This window comes from Astyanax mexicanus, chromosome 1, assembly GCF_023375975.1.
Source record: "Astyanax mexicanus isolate ESR-SI-001 chromosome 1, AstMex3_surface, whole genome shotgun sequence".
Lineage (NCBI taxonomy): Eukaryota > Metazoa > Chordata > Actinopteri > Characiformes > Acestrorhamphidae > Astyanax > Astyanax mexicanus.
In genome coordinates, this window is record NC_064408.1 from 122,952,379 (window position 1) to 122,978,746 (window position 26,368).

At 33.6% G+C, this 26,368-nt stretch overlaps 1 protein-coding gene and 2 long non-coding RNA genes across 3 annotated transcripts in view; all 3 read left to right on the forward strand.

The window, feature by feature from the left end:
• The window catches only part of LOC125784522 (uncharacterized), a 76,421-nt gene that overhangs the window by 11,414 nt on the left and 38,639 nt on the right, over positions 1-26,368 (forward strand). The gene's annotated exons all lie outside the window — the stretch shown is intronic.
• LOC125784487 (membrane-spanning 4-domains subfamily A member 4D) lies at positions 2,797-24,059 on the forward strand. Its single transcript, XM_049468250.1, has 7 exons — positions 2,797-2,901; positions 5,495-5,657; positions 11,541-11,642; positions 14,649-14,705; positions 14,871-14,957; positions 15,439-15,576; positions 23,190-24,059. Exons 2-7 carry the CDS (start codon positions 5,499-5,501, stop codon positions 23,217-23,219), a joined length of 573 nt encoding a protein of 190 aa, XP_049324207.1. The 5' UTR covers positions 2,797-2,901; positions 5,495-5,498; the 3' UTR covers positions 23,220-24,059.
• Positions 24,811-25,753, forward strand: LOC125784502 (uncharacterized). The gene is made up of 2 exons (XR_007427305.1): positions 24,811-25,145; positions 25,283-25,753. It is a non-coding gene; the product is annotated as an uncharacterized LOC125784502 (long non-coding RNA).

Genomic DNA, 26,368 nt, shown 5'->3' on the forward strand with positions numbered 1-26,368 from the left:
GAGAGCCCAAGAACTGGTCGAAAAACGAGAACTGGCGGAAACTAAAGTCACGCCGAGCGCGACAGAGAGAGAGAGACAGGGGAGGAAAATAAACAAAAGCTCACCAGAGAAGCTTTTTATTATTTTTTATTATTACTGTTCATTATAGTTCAAACATGCTACTGCTGACCCCTGTCCCATGTGTCTATGAAGCTCCGCCTACATTTTTTATGCTTAAAAACTATAAAAGCTTTTCCTAATTTAGATAAGACTATAAAAAACATGAAGATTCACCTAATTATAAGTCTTATTTGCTTTCTTCTCGCTGTCTTTTTCCTTTCGTTTGACTTAAAATGTCAGGTTTTGTGCCTAAAAATACTACATTACTAAAAAAAAAAAAAAAAAAGCTATGATGAAATTTTACAAACAAATATTTTCTATATATTGTTTGTTTTCTGGCCTACCCTTGTAAAAGAGAAGTGCGTTCAAAAAGTACATTAAAATTACATTAAAATTAAAACGTAATTAAATACATACTAAATGTACTATTGTAAAACAACTTATGGCAACTTAAGTATTATTAAATTATTATTAATTATTAAAGCTTTTTTTAAATACAACTCAAAAGCATTAGTTTTAAGTGCTTTTTTGTATATCCTCTGCGAACATAAGTAGATTTATTGATGTTTTTTTTTATATATAATTTTTAATACATTAGAAGTATATTATAAAAGTATTACTTTGCATATTTATGTACATATTGTGTACTCCTTAATGCGAATGGGAAAAATATACACTGAATTGCACTTTATGCAGTATTTAATGCCAAGACATACATATTTATTGTTTTTATTTATTATATTTATTTTATATTTATATCTTTTATATATTCATTGCTTAAAAATACATTTTATGTGTTTCTATGTATGTGTATTTTTTATAAAGGATATTAAATTGAAAGTGTACTTTTAGTATTCTTTACATCATTTGAACAGTTGTCCAGATCCTGAAGCAACAAAGCAGCTTCAGACATCACACTACCACCACCATGTTTTACATTCAGTATGATTGAGTTCTTTTTCTAAAATTATGTGTTTATTAGTGTTACGCCAGATATAACAGGACACACAAACTCTTTTTTAAATTATTGAATTATTAACACTGATCTTAACTGAGGCGAGTGAGATCTTGCAGTTCTTTAAATGTTGAACTGGGTTCTTTTTTATGGACCTCTTGGATGAGTTGTTCATGCCCTTTTGGAGTAATTTCTTTCGGTCGGCCGGTCACTCCTGGGAAGGTTGCTGGAAATATAGAGAAAATTTATTTAATGTGTATTTTCAAGTATATTAAATTGAAAGTGTATTTTTAGTTTTTTTTTTTTTTTACCTAATTTTAACATACTTTTTAAGCTCTTAAGTATATTTGCTTTTCACTAAGGTCGTTCAAATAACACAAATCTAAATATAAGCGCTAACAACTGACCACAGTCATCTATAGAGGTGTGTTCACCGCATTTCTGACCAATCACAGAGCGGTTAGCTTGAGCATTAAACATAAAACATACAGCAGGAGTCATAGAAGATGTAGCCCCCCTGGTGAAAAAAAAAATATATACTTAACAGTACTTAAAACATATTGAGAAATGTCTAAATACGCTTTATGTACTTGCCTAAAATATATTAAAAGTACACTAATATTATGCTTTAATCAAGTGTTTGAAAGTAAACTTTGATCATACTTTTTAAAAGTACAATATAGTGTGTTGTACAAAAAAATAGACTACTATGAAGTACACTTTTAATGTTTAATGTAATTCAATACACTTCTAAAATACATATTTTCAAATATACTTTTGTACATTTTTAGCAAAGTGTGTTAAAAACAAACAACTGTTACAGTAGTTCACTTAAAGTACAATGTGTCCTGCAACTTTTTAGAAAGTTATTTAAAATACTACATTGGTAAATGTTTTAAAAATATAGATTTAGGTATTACGTTAATATAACAGTTAAAATGTATGTTCTTGTTACAATTCTCTGTAATTATAAGTAGTAAAATATAAATATAAGTAAATTATAGGATACAGTATTAAATAACACATTTAATTGTGTTAAAAAGTAAATTTGTAGTACAATATATTAAAATATATTTTTAAACCAATGAAGTATACTAGAAACTAGAAGTGTGCTATTTACAAAAAACAGGAACAAGAAGCATATCTGTACTCTAATATAAATATATTACATATATTTAACATCAATTCTTAGTACATTTCTAATATACCTCGTGTATAATAAATAGTGATAAAGTTGTATATACTTTATACTCTAATAATTATATGTATTATATTTTTACTGTAACCATATTTAAAATATATGGGGTTACATACATGAAGTAGTTTAAATGTTTAAAAGTATATTTAATTATTATTAAATTATTATGTAATTAAAGTAATTAAACTATAATAAGTACCAAAAAGTTGTTCAATGTTTAAATATACTTTAAATATACTGATTAATAATAAAGTGGCTACAAGAACACTTTAGTGCACTATAGTATAATAATAATGCTTAGTATACTTTAATACACTTTGTTTTTCACTAGAGCAGCATGTGCACACTTTATATTTAAAGATTAAAAGTATAATAATCTGGATTAGATGATTAATTTTAACTTTATTTGATGTTTTATAGTTTATTAGTAGAGCTAATACTGAAAGCTTTATAAAGGGTCAGTGGTAAAAACACAGCGACTACATGAATACAGCCACTTCCTTTATGAAACCCCCGACACACACACACACACACACACACACATACACACACCCTGTCTGTCTGTCTTGTTGCTCGGGTGTCCACACCACACAGCTCACACTCGTCTTCCTGCTCATCTTCACGTTGATGCCGCTGAACTCTGAGTCAGGTATGATTAATACAGCTTTATTTATATATATAACCATTTTAATTATACATACATATATATATATATAACCATATTTATTACACTGTTATAAACATTTAAACAAGTATTAGTTTTCATAACTAAAACCAGTCAAAAGATTGAACACACTCCTTCTCATTCAGTGAATATAGAGGATAAACTCATATTATTTATTATTATTAAATTATGATAAAATAATCCGATATGTGTCACAATGTAGAAAATATAATGAATAAAAGAAAGAAAGGTTGTTTTAAAACCTACATGTTTGAGTAAAATGAACATTGTTGTTTTATTCTATAAACTACAGACAACATTTCTCCCAAATTACAAATAAAAATCTTATTTATGTCACTTTTTTAGCATTTATTTACAGAAAATGAGAAATGGCTGAAATAACAAAAAAGATGCAGAGCTTTCAGACCTCAAATAATGCAATGAAAACAAGTTCATATTCATAAAGTTTTAATAGTTCAGAAATAATCAATATTTTGGTGGAATAATCCTGTTTTTTAATCACAGTTTTAATTTCATGCATCTTGTCATCATGTTCTCCTCCACCAGTCTTACACACTGCTTTTGGATAACTTTATGCTGCTTTACTCCTGGTGTAAAAATTCAAGCAGTTCAGTTTGGTTTGATGGCTTGTGATCATCCATCTTCCTCTTGATTATATTCCAGAGATTTTCAATTTGTTAAAATAAAAAAAAAACTCATCATTTTTAGGTGCTGTATAGAGACAGAGATATAGTGTCCATAAGTATTTGGACAGTAGCGCATAGTTTTTTAACACAGCAAAAGTCGGTTACTTTATACATCATTTTCTTTAATACGTTTGATGTCATCGACATTTTAATGGTAGTTTATAATTATAATAATATTTTCCAAATTTTCCCAATTATCAGAAAAACTTTAATATCAGACAAAGATAACCTGAGTAAATTTAAAAACACCTATTAAATAATAATTTACTTAAATTATGGTTTTTAATCACAGTTTTTTTTCATGCATCTTGGCATCATGTTCTCCTCCACCAGTCTTACACACTGCTTTTGGATAACTTTATGCTGCTTTACTCCTGGTGCATTCTTAAGTGGTCTATTTTTTTTTTTTCCAGAGCTGTACAGACAAAGAGAGAGAGATAGTGTCCATAAGTATTTGGACAGTGGCACAAAGTGTCGTTTTCTTTAATACGTTTGCTGTCATTGACATTTTAATGATAGATTATAATTACTATAATATAAGTAATTATTATTAAAATAAAATAAAAAAAATATATGATTTCTTGTAAAAGCAAAAAGTGCATTTACGAACATATTTTTAAAAGAGTATGAATAGATTAATAGGAATGAAATTGATCTATATCATTTTTATATGTCTGTAGCATAAAACACAATATTTAGCAATGTTGGTGTGTGGACCAATATATATATAATATATAAAAATATATAAAAATAATATATAATAATATATAAAAAAATATCCAAACCAATCTAACCCCGTGTGAAAAAGTTGCGGCAACAACTGCAATTAAGCTTTACTGATAACTGATAACGAGGAATTTATTTCCACTCTTCTTTACAGAATTACAGTTTTAATTCAGACACATTGGAGGATTTTCCAGCATAAAAGTCCTGTTTAAGATCATCCACATCATCTCAATCATCCAGACTTTATCTAGATCACTCCTCCAAAACCTTCATTTAGTTTAGTTTATTTAATCTATTCATTGGTGAACTTTAGAGGTTCGTGTGTTTTGGGTCATTGTCCTGCTGCAGAACCCAAGTAAAGTACTCCTGAGCTTGAGGTCAGTAAAGAACAGATGGACAGATTCTGATTCTCCTTCAGGATTTTCTGATAAACAGCAGAATTCCTGCTTCCATCAATTACAGCAAGTTAAAGTCCAGCAGCTCCAGATCATCACACTAATCACACTAATCACACTAATCACACACTACCACCACCATGTTTTACTACATTCAGTATGATTCAGTTCTTTTATTACTGAAATTATGTGTTAGTTTATAGTTTTACGCCAGAAGTAACAGATTCCACTTTTGTCTCTTCAATCCAAAGAATATTTACCCAAATTTTTCCTGGAGATCATCAAGATGTTAGTTGGTAAATGTGAGACGGGAGACCTGCAGCTTTAGTTGTTCTGGGTTCTTTTTTACGGACCTCCTGGATGAGTTGTTCATGCCCTTTTGGAGTAATTTCTTTAGGTCGGTAAGCCGGTCACTCCTGGGAAGGTTCACCAGTGTTCCATTAGTGTTTTCTCCATTAGTGAATAATAATAGTGAATCACTGTGGTTCTCTGGAGTCCCAAAGCTTTAGAAATGACTTTATAACCTTTTCCAGACTCCTGATAGATGATCAATCAGATCAATCAGTTTTTGAATTTCGTCATAATTTGTTGATTTTTGAGATCTTTTATTTGCTTCATGTTGTCAGACAGGTTCTATTATATAAGATTTCTTGATTCTACAGGTCTGGAATCAGTAATCAGGTCTGGTTGTGGTTCCAAAAAGTGATTAATATATATATAAATATATATATGCATATATTTATCTTTTAGGCCAATGAGGTACACGTTTAAGTCGGATGACTGCATGGTCATCACCATCCCGCTGGCCAATCTGAGGAGCGCTCGGGACGGTCAGCTGATGCCTGAGAAGTTCTCCTGTGTGTTTAAGGACATGTACAAGGTCTTCCTGAGGGGACGACCCAAAAGCCTGGGGGTGAGTTAACCTCTCTTACTAAACTACGCTATATGGACAAAAGTCATGGGACACCTATCCTATCAAAACCATATTACAGCTCTGTTAAAAATGAAGAGAGCACTTCAGTTTCTGAATCAGTTTCTCTGATTTTGCTATTTATAGGTTTATATTTGAGTAAAATTAACATTGTTGTTTTATTCTATAAACTACAGACAACATTTCTCCCAAATTACAAATAAAATATTTAAGTCATTTAGAGCATTTATTTACAGAAAATGAGAAATGACTGAAATGACAAATAAATAAATAAAATGCAATATTCATGAAATTCATGTTTTAGGTGTTCAGAAATCAATATTTGGTGGAATAAACTTGTGGGTTTTTAATCACAGTTTTTTTATGCATCGCGACATCATGTTCTTCTCCTCCATCAGTCTTACACACTGCTTTTGGATAACGTTATGCTGCTTTACTCCTGGTGCAAAAATGTTTTTTAATTTGGTAAAATCAAACACACTCATAATTTTTAAGTGGTCTCTTATTTTTTTTCCAGAGTTGTATACTTTATGTTAGTTATGTAGAACAATTTCCTTCTCACCTCTTTAGCATTAGCACCTTTAGCATTGTTCCAACAGGCTAAAGTTTATTTAAATGCTTCACAGAGTCCTATTCTATTGTCAACACTTCTTACAAGCTGTATGTGTGTATTTGCACATCTGTGTCAGCAATGGGTCCAATTTATGCAGCTACATGTACATTTATTAGAACTTTTGGCGTACAGTATGGGGTTTATCTTAGAAACTGCGCTAAACCACTTTACTTTTTTTATTTATCCAATTAAAAAAGTGCTAAGTAACTCACAGACGGTTGCTATGGTGTTGCTAAGCACTTGCTGTCGTATCCCGATTGGTTTGTTCCAACGTTTTGTTATGATGTTGCTAGGCAGTCATTAGCTGGTTGCTGTGGCATCCCAGATGGTTACTATATGTATTTTCCTTAGTGGCTGCTAGACAGTTACTTTAATATCTCAAGTGGTTGCTATGGTGTTGCTAATTTAATATTAAGTGTGGTGAAGTTATCACTATAGTATTTCAGGTAGTCACGCAGTCTAAGATTTTTTTGTAAAAATGACCAAAAATGATGTGCTAGTTTTACTTTAAGTTATAATGCAACATTTTTTCATCTTATTAGTAAGTGATGTCAGTTTTAAGATTTTTAGCAATAAAGTATTTTAAAAAATGATGTGCTAGTTCTACAGATAAATATTGTGCAATATTGTTGCAATCTTATTAATAAGTGATGTCAGTTTTTAAGATTTTTAGTAAAAAATGTTTAAAAAAAGACAATGACAAAAAATGACGTGCTAGTTTTACATTTTTGCACTCTTATTATTAAGTAATTTTAGTTTTTTGGTAAAAAAAAAAAAAAAAAAAAAGAATTTTACCTAAAAATATCGTGCAACATTGTTTTTTTAGTGAAAATGATTAAAAATGTTTTGTGAGTTATATTTTAAAACATTGTGTAAATTTGTTGCAATTTTATTCATAAGAAATGTCAGTTTTTAGAATTTAAGTAAAAAAGACTAAAATCAAATGCTAATTTTACTTAAATTTAAAGTGCAACATTTTTGCAACTTTATATTTAAGTAATGTGTCTTTATATTTTTTTAAATAAGCCGACCATAAGAAGAATCCAGTGGAACTGCAGCAGAAGTGAAAGTATTATTTATAAATACTCTTCAGTATTTTACAGAAGTAGTTTTACTCAGTTATTGAGTAAAGCTGTGTGTTGATTTTAAAACACTGTGTAGTTTTAGTGAGAACAAACCAAAAACACACTTTTATATCAGATTTATATTCAGTCAGTCTGATTAAAAACACTGATTAGATTCAGACTGAGATGCAGAAATGTGAACCGTCACGAAGAAACCAAACAGCGGAAATAAACTTTTACTCTAATTTTAACCTTGTTTTTTTCAGCCTTGCAGTTTCACACTGTTTAAACATTTCATTTACAAGAAAAAATTACACCAAGACATAAAATATAGTTTAAGTACTTTAAATTACATAAAATTACTGTTAATTATATTAAATCTAAATGAAGAGGATTTCTATGGACCGATATAACTTATGACTTTCTATTCAGGTTCTGTTAAAAGTTAAGAAAGCTTTTTTTCTTTTTGTATAAAAATACTGTTTTAGAGATACAAGGTTTTTGTGTGACAGCGGTGATAATCACATGTACAGACATGGGGTGAATCTTCATAACTTGCCTGGTGAAAAGACACATTACGGATTTTCTCACGGTAAATAAATAAATAATTATTCTACTGTAAACAAATTTAATATATATATATATATTTTGACTTTTAAACTTTTTAAACATTTTTTCTTAATTCTTTTTTTTTCTTATTGGTTTTCCATTTTTAAAATCTAACATATTGTAAAACATAAAATAATATTTTTAATGTGCCGCTGCACTAAACATATTCTAAACAATACTTATCATTCAGAATAAGCCTATATTAGGTTTTTAATAGCTTAGGATAAAATTTTCCAAATTTACTGAAAACATGTTCAATAAGTGATGAAATCCTGTTGTCATAAAAGAGCTGTTTCGATTTTGTTTAAAATAAAGTGTTTTTTTCTAAATATTAATAATATATTTCTCTGCAATACCCCCGTTTTAAAGTACCATGAATGTATTACTACTATAATATAAATAATATATATTTTTATATATGTGCCGCATAATGCAACTCTGCTTAAATGCTGCTGTTTTTTGTTTATGGAAAATTCCTCACACAAAACAAATTTAAATACGGCAAAACGTAGAGCTCAGTTTCTATTTATTCACTGAATTTAACATGTAGTTTTTTTATTAAAATATATATAAAACATTAAAATGTGTAATTGCAGTAATTTTTTGCATGGTGTGTATGTTTGAGCAATGTGCTATATGCAGTGTGTGTGTGGTATATGCAGTGTGTGTGTGGTATATGCAGTGTGTGTGTGGTATATGCAGTGTGTGTGGTATATGTAGTGTGTGTGGTATATGCAGTGTGTGTGTGGTATATGCAGTGTGTGTGGTATATGCAGTGTGTGTGGTATATGTAGTGTGTGTGGTATATGCAGTGTGTGTGTGGTATGTGCAGTGTGTGTGTGGTATATGCAGTGTGTGTGTGGTATATGCAGTGTGTGTGTGGTATATGCAGTGTGTGTGTGATATATGCAGTGTGTGTGGTATATGTAGTGTGTGTGGTATGTGCAGTGTGTATGTGGTATATGCAGTGTGTGTGTGGTATATGCAGTGTGTGTGTGGTATATGCAGTGTGTGTGTGGTATATGCAGTGTGTGTGGTATATGTAGTGTGTGTGGTATATGCAGTGTGTGTGTGGTATATGCAGTGTGTGTGTGGTATATGCAGTGTGTGTGGTATATGTAGTGTGTGTGGTATATGTAGTGTGTGTGTGGTATATGCAGTGTGTGTGTGGTATATGCAGTGTGTGTGGTATATGTAGTGTGTGTGGTATATGCAGTGTGTGTGTGGTATATGCAGTGTGTGTGGTATATGCAGTGTGTGTGGTATATGTAGTGTGTGTGGTATATGCAGTGTGTGTGTGGTATGTGCAGTGTGTGTGTGGTATATGCAGTGTGTGTGTGGTATATGCAGTGTGTGTGGTATATGTAGTGTGTGTGGTATGTGCAGTGTGTATGTGGTATATGCAGTGTGTGTGTGGTATATGCAGTGTGTGTGTGGTATATGCAGTGTGTGTGTGGTATATGCAGTGTGTGTGGTATATGTAGTGTGTGTGGTATATGCAGTGTGTGTGTGGTATATGCAGTGTGTGTGTGGTATATGCAGTGTGTGTGGTATATGTAGTGTGTGTGGTATATGTAGTGTGTGTGTGGTATATGCAGTGTGTGTGTGGTATATGCAGTGTGTGTGTGGTATATGCAGTGTGTATGTGGTATATGTAGTGTGTGTGGTATATGCAGTGTGTGTGTGGTATATGCAGTGTGTGTGGTATATGTAGTGTGTGTGGTATATGCAGTGTGTGTGTGGTATATGCAGTGTGTGTGTGTGGTATATGCAGTGTGTGTGTGGTATATGTAGTGTGTGTGGTATATGCAGTGTGTGTGTGGTATATGTAGTGTGTGTGTGGTATATGTAGTGTGTGTGGTATATGCAGTGTGTGCTATATGTAGTGTGTGTATTATATGCAGTGTGTGTGGTATATGTAGTGTGTGGTATACACAGTGTGTGTGGTGTATGCAGTGTATATGTTGTATACAGTGTGTGGTGTATGCAATTTCTTGCATATATGGTGTGTTAGGGTAATGTTTAAGCAGTGCATGGTGTATGTAGTGTGTGGTAAATATAGTGTGTGTGGTGTATGTAGTGTGTGGTAAATATAGTGTTTGTAGTGTATGTAGTGTGTGGTATAGGCAGTGTGTGTTATATATGGTGTGTTAGGGTAGTGTTTAGGCAGTGTGTGGTATGCGCAGTGTGTGTGTGGTATATGCAGTGTGTGTGTGTGTGGTACATGCAGTGTTTGTGTGTGGTATATGCAGTGTGTTTGTGTGTGTGGTATATGCAGTGTGTGTGGTATATGCAGTGTTTGTGTGGTATACGCAGTATGTGTGTGGTATATGCAGTGTGTGTGTGGTATATGCAGTGTGTGTGGTATATGCAGTGTGTGTGTGGTATAAGCAGTGTGTGGTATACACTGTGTTTGTGTGGTATACGCAATATAAGTGTGGTATACGCAGTATGTGTGTGTGGTATACACAGTGTGTGTGTGGTATATGCAGTATCTGTGTGGTATACGCAGTATGTGTGTGGTATATGCAGTGTGTGTGGTATAAACAGTATGTGTGTGGTATACGCAGTGTGTGTGGAATATGCAGTATGTGTGTGTGGTATATGCAGTATGTGTGTGGTATATGCAGTGTGTGTGTGTGTGTGTGTGGAATATGCAGTATGTGTGTGTGGTATATGCAGTATGTGTGTGGTATACACAGTATGTGTGTGTGGTATACGCAGTGTGTGTGTGTGTGGAATATGCAGTATGTGTGTGTGGTATATGCAGTGTGTGGTATACACAGTACCTGTGTGTGGTATATGCAGTGTGTGTGGTATACACAGTATGTGTGTGGTATACACAGTATGTGTGTGGTATATGCAGTATGTGTGTGGTATATGCAGTGTGTTTGTGTGTGTGTGGTATACGCAGTGTGTGGTATACACAGTACCTGTGTGTGGTATATGCAGTGTGTGTGGTATACACAGTATGTGTGTGTGGTATACACAGTATGTGTGTGGTATATGCAGTGTTTGTGTGGTATACGCAGTATGTGTGTGGTATATGCAGTGTGTGTGTGGTATACACAGTATGTGTGTGGTATATGCAGTGTGTGTGTGGTATACACAGTATGTGTGTGTGGTATACACAGTATGTGTGTGGTATATGCAGTATGTGTGTGGTATACACAGTATGTGTGTGTGGTATACACAGTATGTGTGTGGTATACACAGTATGTGTGTGGTATATGCAGTATGTGTGTGGTATACACAGTATGTGTGTGGTATATGCAGTATGTGTGTGGTACACACAGTATGTGTGTGGTATATGCAGTGTGTGTGTGTGGAATATGCAGTATGTGTGTGTGGTATATGCAGTATGTGTGTGGTATACACAGTATGTGTGTGTGGTATATGCAGTATGTGTGTGGTATATGCAGTGTGTGTGGTATATGCAGTATGTTTGTAGTATACACAGTGTGTGTGTGGTATATGCAGTGTGTGTGTGTGTGTGTGTGTGGTATACACAGTATGTGTGTGGTATATGCAGTGTGTGTGGTATAATAAACAGTGTTTTTTGTTTCCATGGCGATGTAGGCGGCACAGATCACCACTGGCGTCTTCATCCTGTGTTTGGGAGCGATCATCATCAGCTACTTCGGCAGTGAACACGCCATCCACATCATCCCCAGCTCCGTGGTAATGATACCACACACTCATTACCACACACTCATGTTCACTAGAACCCTCGCACAGAAAATAATCAAAAGTCAAAAGTTTTAGAACACCCCTATAGTTTTGTAGTGCAGTAACTGCAGTGCTGTATTAATCAGACTATAATCACTAGCTGTTTCCATGTGGGTCAGCCAGACGTCTTCCTGTATCAGTTTACTCCAGTTTATAACAGTCTTTATTTGAAGGTGTAGGAAACAGTACTCACCGCTCTCTGGCTTTATCTGTAATTTCTCTAAAGAAAAGACTTCTATTTTAATTTTTTACTTTTTTTAAGCAACACTAAAATTCGTTTTTAGTTCATTAGTTTACCTTAAAGGTTCTGGCAATTCTTTTTTACAATAGTTTTTGCACCATTTCCGATTGACTCGACCTGAAGAGCTTGAAAGTCAAAATTACAGAGAGAAAAAACACTTTTTTTAATCGACCTAGTATATCACATTTAAGTATAAGAAGTAGATGTGTCTATATGTGTCTATACTTTAACTGAAATAAAAGCTCGGTCATGCAACAGGACAATGACCCAAAGCGCCAAAGCAAGTCAACAACAGAATGGCTTTAAGAAATACAAAATGCTTCATCCAGCTATTAATTTCAGGGTTCACTTTTTTGTGTTATTATTTTAAACACATTATATGTATAAATACCCTTAACTTGAGTACATTTCTTTTTTATATATATAACAATTTTATGCAGAAAACCACAATATTCCAAAAGGTTTACATACTTTATGCAGTGAAGTAGTTAAAAAAGTGCGTTTTTGTATAAATAAAAAAAATAAATGACTAAATAAGGTGATTTACAAATTGTGAATGTTATATAATTAGTAAAGCAAACACAGGAATAGAGAATTTCTAAATAAATCTTAATACTGAATTTGTTTTATAAATAGGTAAATGTATGAATATTATATATTATACATTTCATCAAGAACAACAAAAGAAAACTCACATAAATATTATATAAAAATATGAATATTAGTGTTCTCAATAAATAATTAAGTGATAATGTAAATTAAAGTAACATATTTTAATATGTGAAACTATATACAGTACATTTGGGAAAAACTGTAGTAGTAGAGCCATAGTGGCGAAATAACAGCTAATTTGTACTAATTTGTACGTAATGTGGATTAGATCACTTTTTTTTTTTTACAGTTTATTGATGTTTTATTAATTAAAAAATCAATATGAAATATAAAATATATTTTACACACAGGCTTTCAATGCAATAGAAATACAAACAGCTATTAAATATTTTTAGTTAACTGGATTTATTTGCTGTATAGATTTTACAGGAGAATATTAGAGTCTTTGTTTCAGTGCATTACAGACATACATTACATTTTAATCCATCACTGGAGATAATTCAGGTCTGAAAGTATTAATGTATGTGAACCCTTATGTAAATTTACCTCAGAAAAGCTAATTATGGTCATGTTAGCATACTTTCAGTCTGGCTAGTTTGCAGGTGTGCACTAGTTTGGCTAATTTAACTGATAAATATACTCAAACTTTAAGTTTGTTTTGCCAAAAACGGATATGAATATGGGAGGCGTGCCGTGCCAAAAAAGAGCTTTTAGAAGATATACAATCAAAAAATGTGCAATTACATGAACCTAGAAAGAGTTACAAAGTGATTTCTACGACTTTAAAATTCTCAGTCCACAGTAAGGCAAACAAGACTTACTGTCTATACTCTGCCAAGAAGTGGGCGCCCAGTCAAAATTACCCCAAGAGCACAACCGAGACTCATCTATGAGGTGAAGAAACAACCCCGAGTGACAGATAAAGATTAACTTATGTTTTTATCTGTATTATACAGTCAATAAAACTTAAAATAACAGGCTGTCTATGGAAGAACACCCTAAAAGAAGCCTCTACTTCCTAAACGAACAGTAAGCGTTCCTGAAGTTTCTGAAACAGCACATTTATACTCTACAATGGTGCTAAAAACATGTTTTATCAATGAAGTTTGAACTATTTCTGCTTTACGTCTGGTATAAAAAACTGTAAAACATGGTGGAGGGAACATCATGATTGTATAATTATTCTGCAGGATAATCTAGGAATCTATATGTGTCTATACTTTATCTGAAACTCTGTAGAAGTTGGGTCATGCAACAGGACAATGACCCAAAACAACCAGAGCAAGTCGACAACAGAATGCTATATCCATGTATTGATTCCAAAGTTCACTTTTTTATGTTATTATTTTAGACTATATTATATTTCAGCAATAATACACTCGAGGTTCGTGCTATAACAGCAGTGCCAATATTAGACTTTATAGCAGGAACCTTGAGTGTATTAATGCGATCATACCACAGTTCCATTATCACTGTTTATTGAAAGATTTTGAAAGATTAACTCTGTCAGTTAAAAAAGCTGGTTTGTATTTGGCTGGTTTGTATTTGGCTTGTAAGCGCTGCATCGTTGCTAGGTTACCTGTATAGTAATACATGGAGAGCTTCGGTTACAGTGCATTACCGGCTGATAACGGCACTCATAGAACACCTCTCAGGCAATTACGTTGCAGGGTCAGAACTAACTGTGGTATGATTATCAATACCCTTGACTTGAATGAAGATCGGATTTTTTTTTTTTTTTTTACATATTTTACAACAATTTTATGCAGAAAAACGAAACATTTTAAAAGGTCCACATATTTTTTCTTACCACTGTTTATGTATAGTGAAGTAGTATGAAAAGTGCATTTTTGTATTGAATACAAATTAATTACTAGTTAAGGTGTTTTACAAATATTGAATCATATATATATATATATATATATATATATATATATATATATATATATATATATATATGTATGTATATAGTAAATCTAATACAGACATTGTGCATTCGTAAATAAATCTAAATACTGAAGCTGCTTCATTAAAAGATGTATAGAAAGAGAAGAAATGTATAAATATTAGATAATAAGATAAATGTTTTTTATATGTTTCTTTAGTTTATAGGGTGTGGAATTCTAACCTATGCAGCAGGACACTCCCCGCTGATGCCTGTGGTGTGTATAAATCAGTATTAATGAGTTTAAATAATACTTGTTTTGTTAGTTTGCTTGTTTATTATATGTAATTGTATTGCCTTGAGAATTGTTTGTTTGTATTAATGGTAAAACTGCTCCTTAAAATGAACAGAATCTGATAATCTGTTGTTTCTTTGAAAACAGATGAAAATGTCCTTTATCTTCAACATCATCGGTCTGTTCTGGGCCATCGCTGCTCTTGCTATATGTCCACTGACACCTTTTACCTCGGTGAGTAAATCAAACTTAAAAAAATAAGAGGCCACTTAAAAATGATGAGTTTCTTTGGTTTGATTTTACCAAATTGAAATCCTCTGGAATGTAATCAAGAGGAAGATGGATGATCACAAGCCATCAAACCACCAAGCTGAACTGCTTGAATTTTTGCACCAGGAGTAAAGCAGCATAAAGTTATCCAAAAGCAGTGTGTAAGACTGGTGGAGGAGAACATGATGCCAAGATGCATGAAAACTAAAAACTTTGATTAAAAACCAACCAGGGTTATTCCTGTATGAATATGAACTTGTTTTCTTTGCTTTATTTGAGGTCTTTTTTTTTATTTCAGCCCTTTCTCATTTTCTGTAAATAAATGCTCTAAATTACTGTTAATTTAGTTCAGTACAGTACACAGTGTTTAATGTTAGATTCATAATAAGAAGAAGAATAAAGTGATGCTGATTGTAACAGATCTGTGTTACCTCTTTTTATCTAGGCTAAACCGGAGCATAATAAGATGTATATCGGGTTAAAGGGAGTTCTGGTAGTGCTGCACGCTCTTCAGTTCATCCTGGCTGCAGTGATGATCTTCTGGGAGAGTAAAGCCGTGTGCAGAACCCATTTCAACACCCTGGTAATAAATCATCACCCTGCTCATCACTATAGCTGTTAATACTGATTCACACACATTTATATACTGTATTTTTTGCACTATAAGGCACACGGTAACACTTTATAATAACTTTTATTAATATGTTTTTAACTAAAGATCAGTAGATGTGAACAAAGCAGTATTTCATTAGAATTTGAATATTAACAAATAATCAGACATTATACTTATTTATTTATTATTTATTTATTGAATTTTTAACTATAGGCAAATGTTTATCAATTGCACGTTCACGTAGCCAGTGCGTTTATTAGTATTAACAAACGTGATAGCAACTTTTTAGTTTCTAAAAGTGTGAAAACTAACATTTATTAATTATTAATTAATAGTATATTAATGAAAGTTATTATAAAGTGTTACCAGGCATACTATCAATAAATGTCTATTTGCGTGTCTATTTTCATACATAAGGCGCGCAGCATTATAAGATGCATTGTGCGACACTAGTAAGGAACAGGGGTGTCGGCATATTTCCCATCTAATTCCCTTTTAATAAAAAGGATTTTAAGTGCAAAAAATTATGTAAAAAAATCTTTAAATTCAATCTTTATAAAATCGTTCCACAAATTTCACAAAAAATATTAAAAAGTAGTAAAAACATATATTTTTATCATATCTAGGATTATTTGTATATGTATATATATATATAATTAACAATATTAGCGTTCCTTTTTATTCATTTATTTTTAGTTTTATTTATTACTTTATTGTTTACATACCCAGCTAACAGAGAACGTTTTAAGAATGTAGTTTAGCTATGATATAAAAGGTTCCAGAAAAAAACGTTTCTCTTTCAACATTCCCAGCTAAATGAATACAAACATCATGGAAACATTTTAAAAGTAACATTCCCAAAAATAAAAAATAAAACATGGACACAAGTGACATTGCAGCGCCCTTACCAGAACATTTTAAAACATTAAATTAAAAAATATATACAAGAACATCCAGAAAACATAGCAAAAAAAGGGTCTAAGAACGTTAACTAAAACATTCTACTAAACAAAAAATGTATTTTCTGTTCCTATTATTATGACTATTTCAGTTTGTTTTATGCAGACATATTAACATTCCTATTGTCATTATAAAAGCACAATAGTAAAGAAGATAAAAATGTAAGATTAAAATGTATTTTACTTTATTATAAAATAGAGTAACGTTTATGTTTCAATAACACATTTTCAGAAGTTTTATAAATGAGAAGTGTACGATCATATAAGAGCAAATAAATGTTTTACCCAAATTTTACCCCAAATAAAAAAAATACAACCAATTGACTGAAAAAATGCACAAAAAAAACACCCAAAAAATGCATTTCTCCAGTCTTTGAAATTCTTTCAAAAGAGGCTTCCAAAAAGATTGTATAACTCTCCCCACGTCTGACTGAAATAGTTCTTAGACGTCCTTAAATATCCTGAAGAGAAATGTAGTGAAACAGCGAAGAAATAACCCAACTTTGTTTTGGCCGTTGACTGAAGAAGCTTTAGTAAAATTGTTGTTGATGGTTGCCAAACTTTTGAAACTCCTCCTCTCCTACTCCTCCTTTCCTACTCCTCCTCTCCTACCCCGGAAGAAGGTGGAGGAATCGAGGAGAGGAGAGGAGGAGGAGGAATGGAGGGAAGGAGCTGTAATTGGGGAAATGGGACAGCTGATCCCTTTTAGATAGGATGTTGACTACCGATGAACTGAGCCAATCACAACGCTCACTTTCAGCACGTTTCAGAACATTTCTATCACACACAGCTAAAAATTCAGATATTCCAATAAAATCCTGTTTACTCCCAGACGCATCTCCGGCCAGTGAATCTGGCAACCCTGTCTGACCTCAGCCTTATGAGGGTTTCAGTTTCCTCATCAGTCCCTAAGTTAAAATAAAAAAAAGGTAAATAGGGTCATTAATATAGTTTTACTGAACATACAGCTTATCTAAACTAAAATTATATTTATTGGCTGTTTAATTAGATAAGGAACCTTGTTAATTAATACATTTATGACGTATATTTGGGCGTTGTGCTCTGTGGGCGTGGATGCAGTGATGTCATTAAAAATCCTTAAAAGTCTTCCGGAGTAGGAAGCTTTTATGTATCCTCCGTTGGAAGCCTCCTACAGGAGGATTTTAAGCGGCTTCTTTCGTCTCCTACGGTATTCGGACAGGCGGCAAGATGGCGTCACGAAATCAGTTTCTGGGTCACGGAGGAGAGGAGGAGAATCGGTAGAAAAAGGAGACACTTTTGGGGTTTCTGAACGCAGCCTTTAAGTTCCTCAAACAAAACTATATTAGTCAGAAGAATGAAGCAACAGCTTCCTCTTAACCACCATTGTCGCCACTTGTTCTCCATTTTTGAATGGCTTGTAATCTGTGGTAAAAAAAACTAGTACTGCCCCCAAAGGACTGTCGCAACAGAATGTGAATAAAAGTCATAAATGAGCTCCAATGAGCCCCCAAGCTCATGATAAGCAGGCAGTTAGACAGTCACTCCACTCTAGAGCTGTGAAGCTGTATACTGTACGTTTCTGTGTTTAACACTTAAAACCCTACAGACAGATTTTACGCCCAAAATCTCACCTTGTGTTCTCAGCTTAATTACTCAGGAATTCCTTCACACATAAACATAATCTATATATAGTTAGAAAGGGCGGAGCTTACTCTTTCTAAAAATAGTGATCAAATCCCAGTGCAGTAAAGCTAAATCTACAATAAACCCATTAAGAAAAACACCTAAAAAAGTGAAAAATCTCCTTCCTCAACCAACATTATTTACCTTTAGTGCTTCAAACATATTTATATGATGTTTCAAACCAAATAATAATATCAGTAAATAAAGACTCAACAAGTGTCCACAGAAAAAGTGTGAAACTAAAGCTAGTTATGGCAATACTTTATATAGTTTTTATTTTACTTTTTTACTAAGTAGTTATTTTGCACTAAACATTTTTATTTATTTAGACTAAAAAAAAGTTTACATTTTTGTATATACTGTAGTTTTCTTTGTGTGTCCTGATTAAAATACTGAAAGGCATAGGCTGCTCTGAGTGTCAGGTTTTTAGTATCTACATGTATCCTAGAGGTGTGATTATTGATTATCAAGATAAATAAATCCTCCTGATGCTGTTTCTCCATGTATTTTATCAAAGTAATAATTAATAATCCATGTAATGAACTCAAATCATCAATATTTTTATGATTTCAACTCATAAAAACTCTAGTCTAACTCTAGTCATTTTCGAAAATATATTTTAGGTGTGAATATATTTAAAGTCTATACATTCAAAAATAAGTAAAAAAAAAAAAAAACAGGCGCTTGGTCAAATGTTGAGCAAAACATGATCAGTTCTAGGAAAATAGAACAATTCTGCTTCCTTTTACATTTTAAATGATTATATTTTTTAGCAGCCGTATGTCTTCTGGAGTAAAAGAGATCAGGGCATGTGTCTGTCTGATATAATTACTGTGTTATAAGACCTGAAATAGGAGAAAAAAACACACCAAAACAGTGAAGAGTTCAAAGGGTTAAGAAAGAATGGAAAGATAAATTTACTGTGGTTTTATATAGTGTCGTTTCACAGCTCTAGACTGGCCCTACAGGATGTTGTACTGAGTGTGAAAAGCAGTAAGTTGTGGGTCAGAGCTGAGTCTCCCAGCCTTTAATATGTGTGAGAAAGGTGAGAAAACACGCTCACACGAGTGAAACAGCACGCTTTGTATTAGTTCAGCACCAAAAGTGTTAAAGTAGAAAAATATAATGCAGATTAATGCAAAATATAAATGCCAAAACTGATCTACTATGCATCAATATGGTGTTAAAATTAACGGTTGATGGGCTAGTAGGGAAACCCTGCCTGGATTTGGTGATCTGCGCAAGCGCAGTAGCCAGAACGAGCCGGAAAATCATGTTTTTAGTTATGGTTTTAGTTTTAGTAACTGCCCTGCTCCTCAAATTAAGTTCGAATTCAGAAATCCTCACAACCAAGCTGAGACATTTACAATCCCGCACCCAACGATGATTTTATCTCCCCTCAAACAAACAAGTATATACTATTATTTTAATCGACACCACTAATATACATATAATGGCATTTTATATTTCTTACATTCATTATTTTATTTACATTTAAATATTTATATTTTAAAGAAAAAACAATGCGATTAATCGCAATTAATCGCAGAATTTAATCGATTGACACCACTAGTTTCAACACATTTTATTAGTGATGTAAAATACGTTTTTAAAACCAAGCCACTTTGCAAAGATTGTGTGAACTAAGGACTTTGACTTCAGCCTCCAAGCCCTCATATTATCATGTGATAGGAGGAGTTCTAGATAGTGGACCTTGTAAAGTCTTACACAGAGGTGGAAAGTAATGAATTACATTTACTCACATTACTGTAATTGAGTAGATTTTATGAATAATTTGTAATTTTTAAGTAGTTTTTAAAATAGGTCATTTTACTTTTACTCAAGTACATTTTGACACAAGTAATTTACTTCTCTACCTTGGAAAACTTACCGTTACTGAGTAAATAATTAAATGGTGGGGGAAAAAAAACAAATTGTCTGAATTAAAAAAAAATTGAGTTTTGTTCTCCATGGCAGCGCAGCTGAACTTTACCCAGCACCGTTTATTATGGTTAGCTCTGAAATAGCATCAAAGTTGAGAAATGAATCTACACTGATGGTTTAGTGTGGTGGTCTGGAAGTGAGGTGTGTTCAGGTAAATTTCTGGCGTGTTTCTATTTTGATGCTGGAAAACAAAGGAGCTCGACTGACTGATTAAAACCCTGACAACAGTCAATCATCAGAGTTTCTATATTCCTATGGGTGCGTCCAGCACAAACGGCACAATCCTGACTTTTAACTCGACAATAAACAGAATAAAGAATAAAATAACATTACTGTTCCCTTAAATGAGCTGCTGGTGTATCTTCACAGCGTAAATGAGCAGGCCAGGTCACACTTCTAAAATACTAAAGCGCTATAGATCACTAGAATAGGGCCCATTTTGTTTATACACAAAGTCTACGTTCACATTACCAGGCTGAAGTGACTCAAATCAGATTTTTTGCTCAATGTGGCTCAGATCTGATTTTTTCATGGCTGTGTGAATGTACCAAATCAGATTTTTTTCAAATCATTCATATGTGGTTCTACATCGAATACATAGCCGATCCATAGACATGGGTCCTGAATGTGAATGCTCAAATCATGCAGAATTCATGCGTCTTTTTTGCTGTTTTTACGCATTAGCATTAGCGCTACGTGCTTCTCTCTCGTACCCACACATCTCTTGGTGCAGCTGTGCAGCTATAGCGACGTTTTGAAAAGGCTCCAGGAAGATAAGCATAAAACGTTTACATTTTTCAGGAACATCCTAAAAATTATTTCTTTTTTTTTTTATAATTTTATTTCTAATTTTTCCCATTTTCTCCCCAATTTACACGGCCAATTACCCAACCCACTCATTAGGACTCCCCCTATCACTAGTGATGCCTCAACACACCAGGAGGGTGAAGACTAACACATGCTTCCTCCGATACATGTGAAGCCAGCCACCGCTTCTTTTCGAGCTGCTGCAGATGCTGCAGCATTACCGAGCAGCATCACAGCGTGTTCGGAGGAAAGCACAGCGGCTCGGTTCTGATACATCAGCTCACAGACGCCCTGGGCTGCAGACATTACCCTAGGAGTGATGTGGGGAGAGAGCGCCATCTACCCACCCGGAGGGAGCAGGGCCAATTGTGATCCCTCTGAGCGCCGGCAGCTTGATGGCAAAGCTGCATGAGCTGGGGTTCGAACCTGCGACCTCCTGCTCATAGTGGCAGCGCCTTAGACCGCTGGACCACTCAGCACCCCGAGTCTGGATTTCTGATTATTTTTTAAGTTTACTCAAATTTGTTTAGTCAAAACGCAATAATACATATTGAGTCACGTCTTACATCTTTTGAATTTCACATTAAAAACATCTATAAATTCAGTCTTTCAAAAATCTAAAACCTATATGGCAAAAAAATATTATTTATTATTACGTGTGTGTATAATGTTCATTAATTATTAATAATATTAGCTTCCTTTTTATTCATTTGTTTGTTTTTATTTATTACTTTATTGTGTTTATTACGTTCAGCTAACCAAACGTTATAAGAACGTTTAGCAACATTTTGAAAAGGTTAGAATAAAACGTAAATTTTCCAGGAACATCCTAAAAATGTGTGATGTGATAATGATTGCTAATGACAACGCCTTGCAATATGGAAAAGTCAAGAGTTAAGTAACTAATTACATGTACTCACATTACTGTAATTGAGTAGATTTTATGAGTAATTTGTAATTTTTAAAGTAGTTTTTAAAATAGGTCATTTTACTTTTACTCAAGTTCATTTTGACACAAGTAATTTACTTCGCTACATTGAAAAACTCCCCGTTACTGAGTAAATAATTAAATGCTGGGGAAAAAAAACAAATTGTTTGAATTAAAAAAATTATTGAGTTTTGTTCTCCATGGCAGCGCAGCTGAACTTTTCCATGCAGTGTTTATTATGGTTAGCGGGAGAGGCACTGTCTGAATTAGCTCTGTAGTCTGGGGTCTGTGTGCGCGGCTCGGGGGAGCCGGTGTTCTGTCGAGTTATGCTACCCATCGATATGTGCTTCTTTACAGCACTGCACATGCGCCGACCAACAGGTTTTTTTGTATGTTTTCATGTTTTTAATGATAATTCCTTAAGTTTTTATTGGGAACATTAAACAATCTGCTTAAATATAAAAAAACATGTAAATAGCAGTGAAAAATACAGTTTATAGTCACCTATATGACCATAACTTTTTAACATTAAAGAAAAAACTGGATTGTAGAAACCTGTTCCACTTGTTCTTGAAAATGTTTTATGGGGGGTCTGAACAAATACTGCCTGAAAGGTCCAAATTATTTAATTTAATAATTATTTAATTTATGGTTTGTTGTACTTTTTTTTACATCAAATAAGTAACTATGTAAATTTTACTCAAATTACATTTTAAATTGAGTACTTTTTTACTTTTTCGAGTAGATTTTTAGATGGGTACTTTTACTTTTACTCGAGTAGATTTTTAGATGGGTACTTTTACTTTTACTCGAGTAGATTTTTAGATGGGTATTTTTACTTTTGCTTGAGTAGAATTTTAGCAAAGTAAAGATATTTACTTAATTACAATTTTTCAGTACTTTTTCCACCTCTGCCCATGACATTTGCAATGTGCTATTAAGGCTTAAAAAAACACTGCACTGACCTGTGGGATATGTGGGCGGGGCCTCCTGCATTAAATGTGAATTTTGAATCTGGATTGCTTATTATTTCTGATTATTTTAATTATTTTTTTATCTGGATTTCTGCCAGTTCTAGACAAACACCGCCGTCTGGCTGACCCACATGGAAACAGCTTTAGCTCAGATTAACATGATTAAAGACTGAGTCTCAGTTTCAGCAGAGAAGAGAAGAATTACAGTTTGTCTGACAGGTGAAGAACTGCAGTAATAACTGGACAGTGTGCAGTGCTGAGATAAATATAAATTTAATGTATTTGTTTCTGTTTGTTTTAATGCAGCCCATGATCACTCTGAAGCAGGACCAGTGAGCGGTGAAGAACATCACACGCAGAACCGGACAAGATAATAAAAACTCAAACCATTAAATAGAGTATAGACTAACCCACTGTTGTATCAGCTAGTGAGTTTATGTTTATACACTGTATACTGTATATATATACTCTTTATGTACAATCTTTACTATTAATGCCTATAAAACATTTGATCATTTTCTTTATTCATGTCTCAATTCTTCATATACTGTAATTTAGATTTAAAGGCTTATTATTTCTGTATTCTTCTTTCATCTAAATGTATCAACCACTGTTGCCTCTGAAATATCTTCTGATCTGTTAATGATGTCATTATGTACCAGTGGGAGGAGCCAAACTATAATATGGAAATGTATAAAAAATATACCAATAATATAATGAATTTAGTTTATTTCTCTTTTCTCTATTGATTATATCACTGTCATTGAAGTCATTGCATCTGATGAAGCTAAGAATGTATACATGCTTATTCTGTTAATGTCTGAAAATAAATATATAAATATAAATATAACAGACACATTACTCGCATTTCATTGGATAATACATACAATAAAAAGCTTATGAAATATGTTTCCAATACAAACTGCACTTCGAAGTCTCTAAATACATTCCAATTCAATCTCACTAGGGAAAAAAACACAACGCATCCAGCAAGAACAAAAAATTTAATATTTAAAATATATTTATTTTATACATTGTTAAAAACATTCATGAGGGATCTGTCTCTTGGCTATCTGGGCCATGCTAACGCAACAGTAGCGATGTCAGGCAAAGCTCTTAGTCAGCGTGCTAACACAATGATAGCAATATGGGAACTAGCCTGGTCACTGGTGTACTAACACCATGAGTCTATTCACCAGTGTGCTAACACAGTGGTAGTGATGTTGAACGAGGCTAGCTGCCGGCATGCTAACTCTACGTTAGCAATACTTGATGACTCGGTAGCCACTATGCTAACACTGTTGTAGCAATGTTAGATAATGCCGGTTGTAATAATGTGGGATAAGGTTTATAGGCAGGGTGCTAACACAGTGGTAGTGATGTTGAACGAGGCTAGCTGCCGGCATGCTAACTCTACGTTAGCAATACTGGATGATTCAGTAGCCACTATGCTAACACTGTTGTAGCAATGTTAGATAATGCCGGTTGTAATAATGTGGAATAAGGTTTATAGGCAGGGTGCTAACACTGTGGTAGTGATGTAGGATGAGCCCAGTAGCCGGCATGCTAACACCATGATTGTGATGTTGAATGAGCCAGGTTAGCAACATGTTAGCAATGACATAGCGATGTTAGATTAAGCTGGTGGTAAAGTGGGATGAGGCTTGTAGCCTCTGTGCTAATACCGTGGTAGTATTGTTGAATGACCTGGTAGCCAGCATGTTACTAGGGACGAGGCTCCAGCCATAGCCAGTTTGCTAACACTGTGGTGATATTGAATTAGCACAGTCACCAATGTGCTAACACCCTGGTAGTGATGTTGGATGAGCCTGGTTACTGGTAATCTAACACTGTGGTAGTGATGCTGAAGGATCCAGTAGCCAGAATGCTAACACTGCTGTAGCAATGTTAGATGATGCAGGTTATAATGTGGGATGAGGCTCTTAGCCACTATGCTAACACTGTGGTAGCAATGTTAGATAAGGCTGGTTATAATGTGGGATGAGCCTCTTAGCCACTATGCTAACACTGTAGTAGCAATGTTAGATAAGGCTGGTTATAATGTGGGATGAGCCTCTTAGCCACTATGCTAACACTGTAGTAGCAATGTTAGAAGATGCAGGTTATAATTATGTGGGATGAGGCTCTTAGCCACTATGCTAACACTGTGGTAGCAATGTTAGATGATACAGGTTGTAATAATGTGTAATGAGGCTCTTAGCCACTATGCTAACACTGTGGTAGCAATGTTAGATAAGGCTGGTTATAATGTGGGATGAGGCTCTTAGCCACTATGCTAACACTGTGGTAGCAATGTTAGATGATACAGGTTGTAATAATGTGTAATGAGGCTCTTAGCCACTATGCTAACACTGTGGTAGCAACGTTAGATGATGCAGGTTATAATTATGTGGAATGAGGCTCTTAGCCACTATGCTAACACTGTGGTAGCGATGCTGGATGAGTCACATGCCATCCGTTAGACTCTCTGGTCTAAAGTCTTTATCTTTAGAGAGAGCAAGAGCTGTGAGTCATCAGGATAAGTGATGAGGTGTTTTAAGATATATTTAAGTGATGAGTGAATGGTTATAAGAGGTTATATCTATATGTGGGATTATAAATGTAGCTGGTGTTAAAGTTAGCTGGGCGTGCGGTGGTGTGTGTGTGGTTTATTCAGGGTATTTCTGAGGAAATGCGATGCAAAGTTGGTGGTATTTCACTGAATTTGGCTGAATTTGGCTTTTACACAGTTTACTTACTGAATAAAATGAGCAGCAGTGATGCATGATGGGTAATGGAGTTTATTTGCTTAACTGTGTCTGATGATAATGTACAGAATCTACTATAAAGAATAAAAAGATGCTTTTTTTACTTTCATGTGTCTGTCTTGATTACTATTAAATGTATTTTTGCTGAGATAAATGTGATGTTTGATATGTTCCAATGTAAATAAACGCTTTTAATATATATATATAAGAATATATATATATATATATATATCAGAACCTGATCATAAACAAGCTGCAGTCTTTCTGTAAAAGAAGAGAGAGCGGCTGAGAGAGGAGGAAAAGGGTGAGAGAGAGGTGTGAATGTTTCAGCGTTTCTTTTAAAGATCAGACCACAACAAGCCGCCATGTCCAGAAGAAGTGGAAAAAAAAAATCTTTCATGAAGCAAAAATGTAAAAACCACAGGAACTGAGAAAGAGCTTCAGTTAGAAAATGTGTACAAATATATCTGTGTAATTATATATGTTGTTTTATTCTATAAACTACAGACAACATTTCTCCCAAATTCTAAATAAAAATATTGTAATTTAGAGCATTTATTTGCAGAAAATGAGAAATGCAAGAAAACAAGTTCATATTCATAAAGTTTTAAGAGTTCAGAAATCAATATTTGGTGGAATAACCCTGGTGGTTTTTAATCACAGTTCTTTTTCATGCATCTTGGCATCATGTTCTCCTCCACCAGTCTTACACACTGC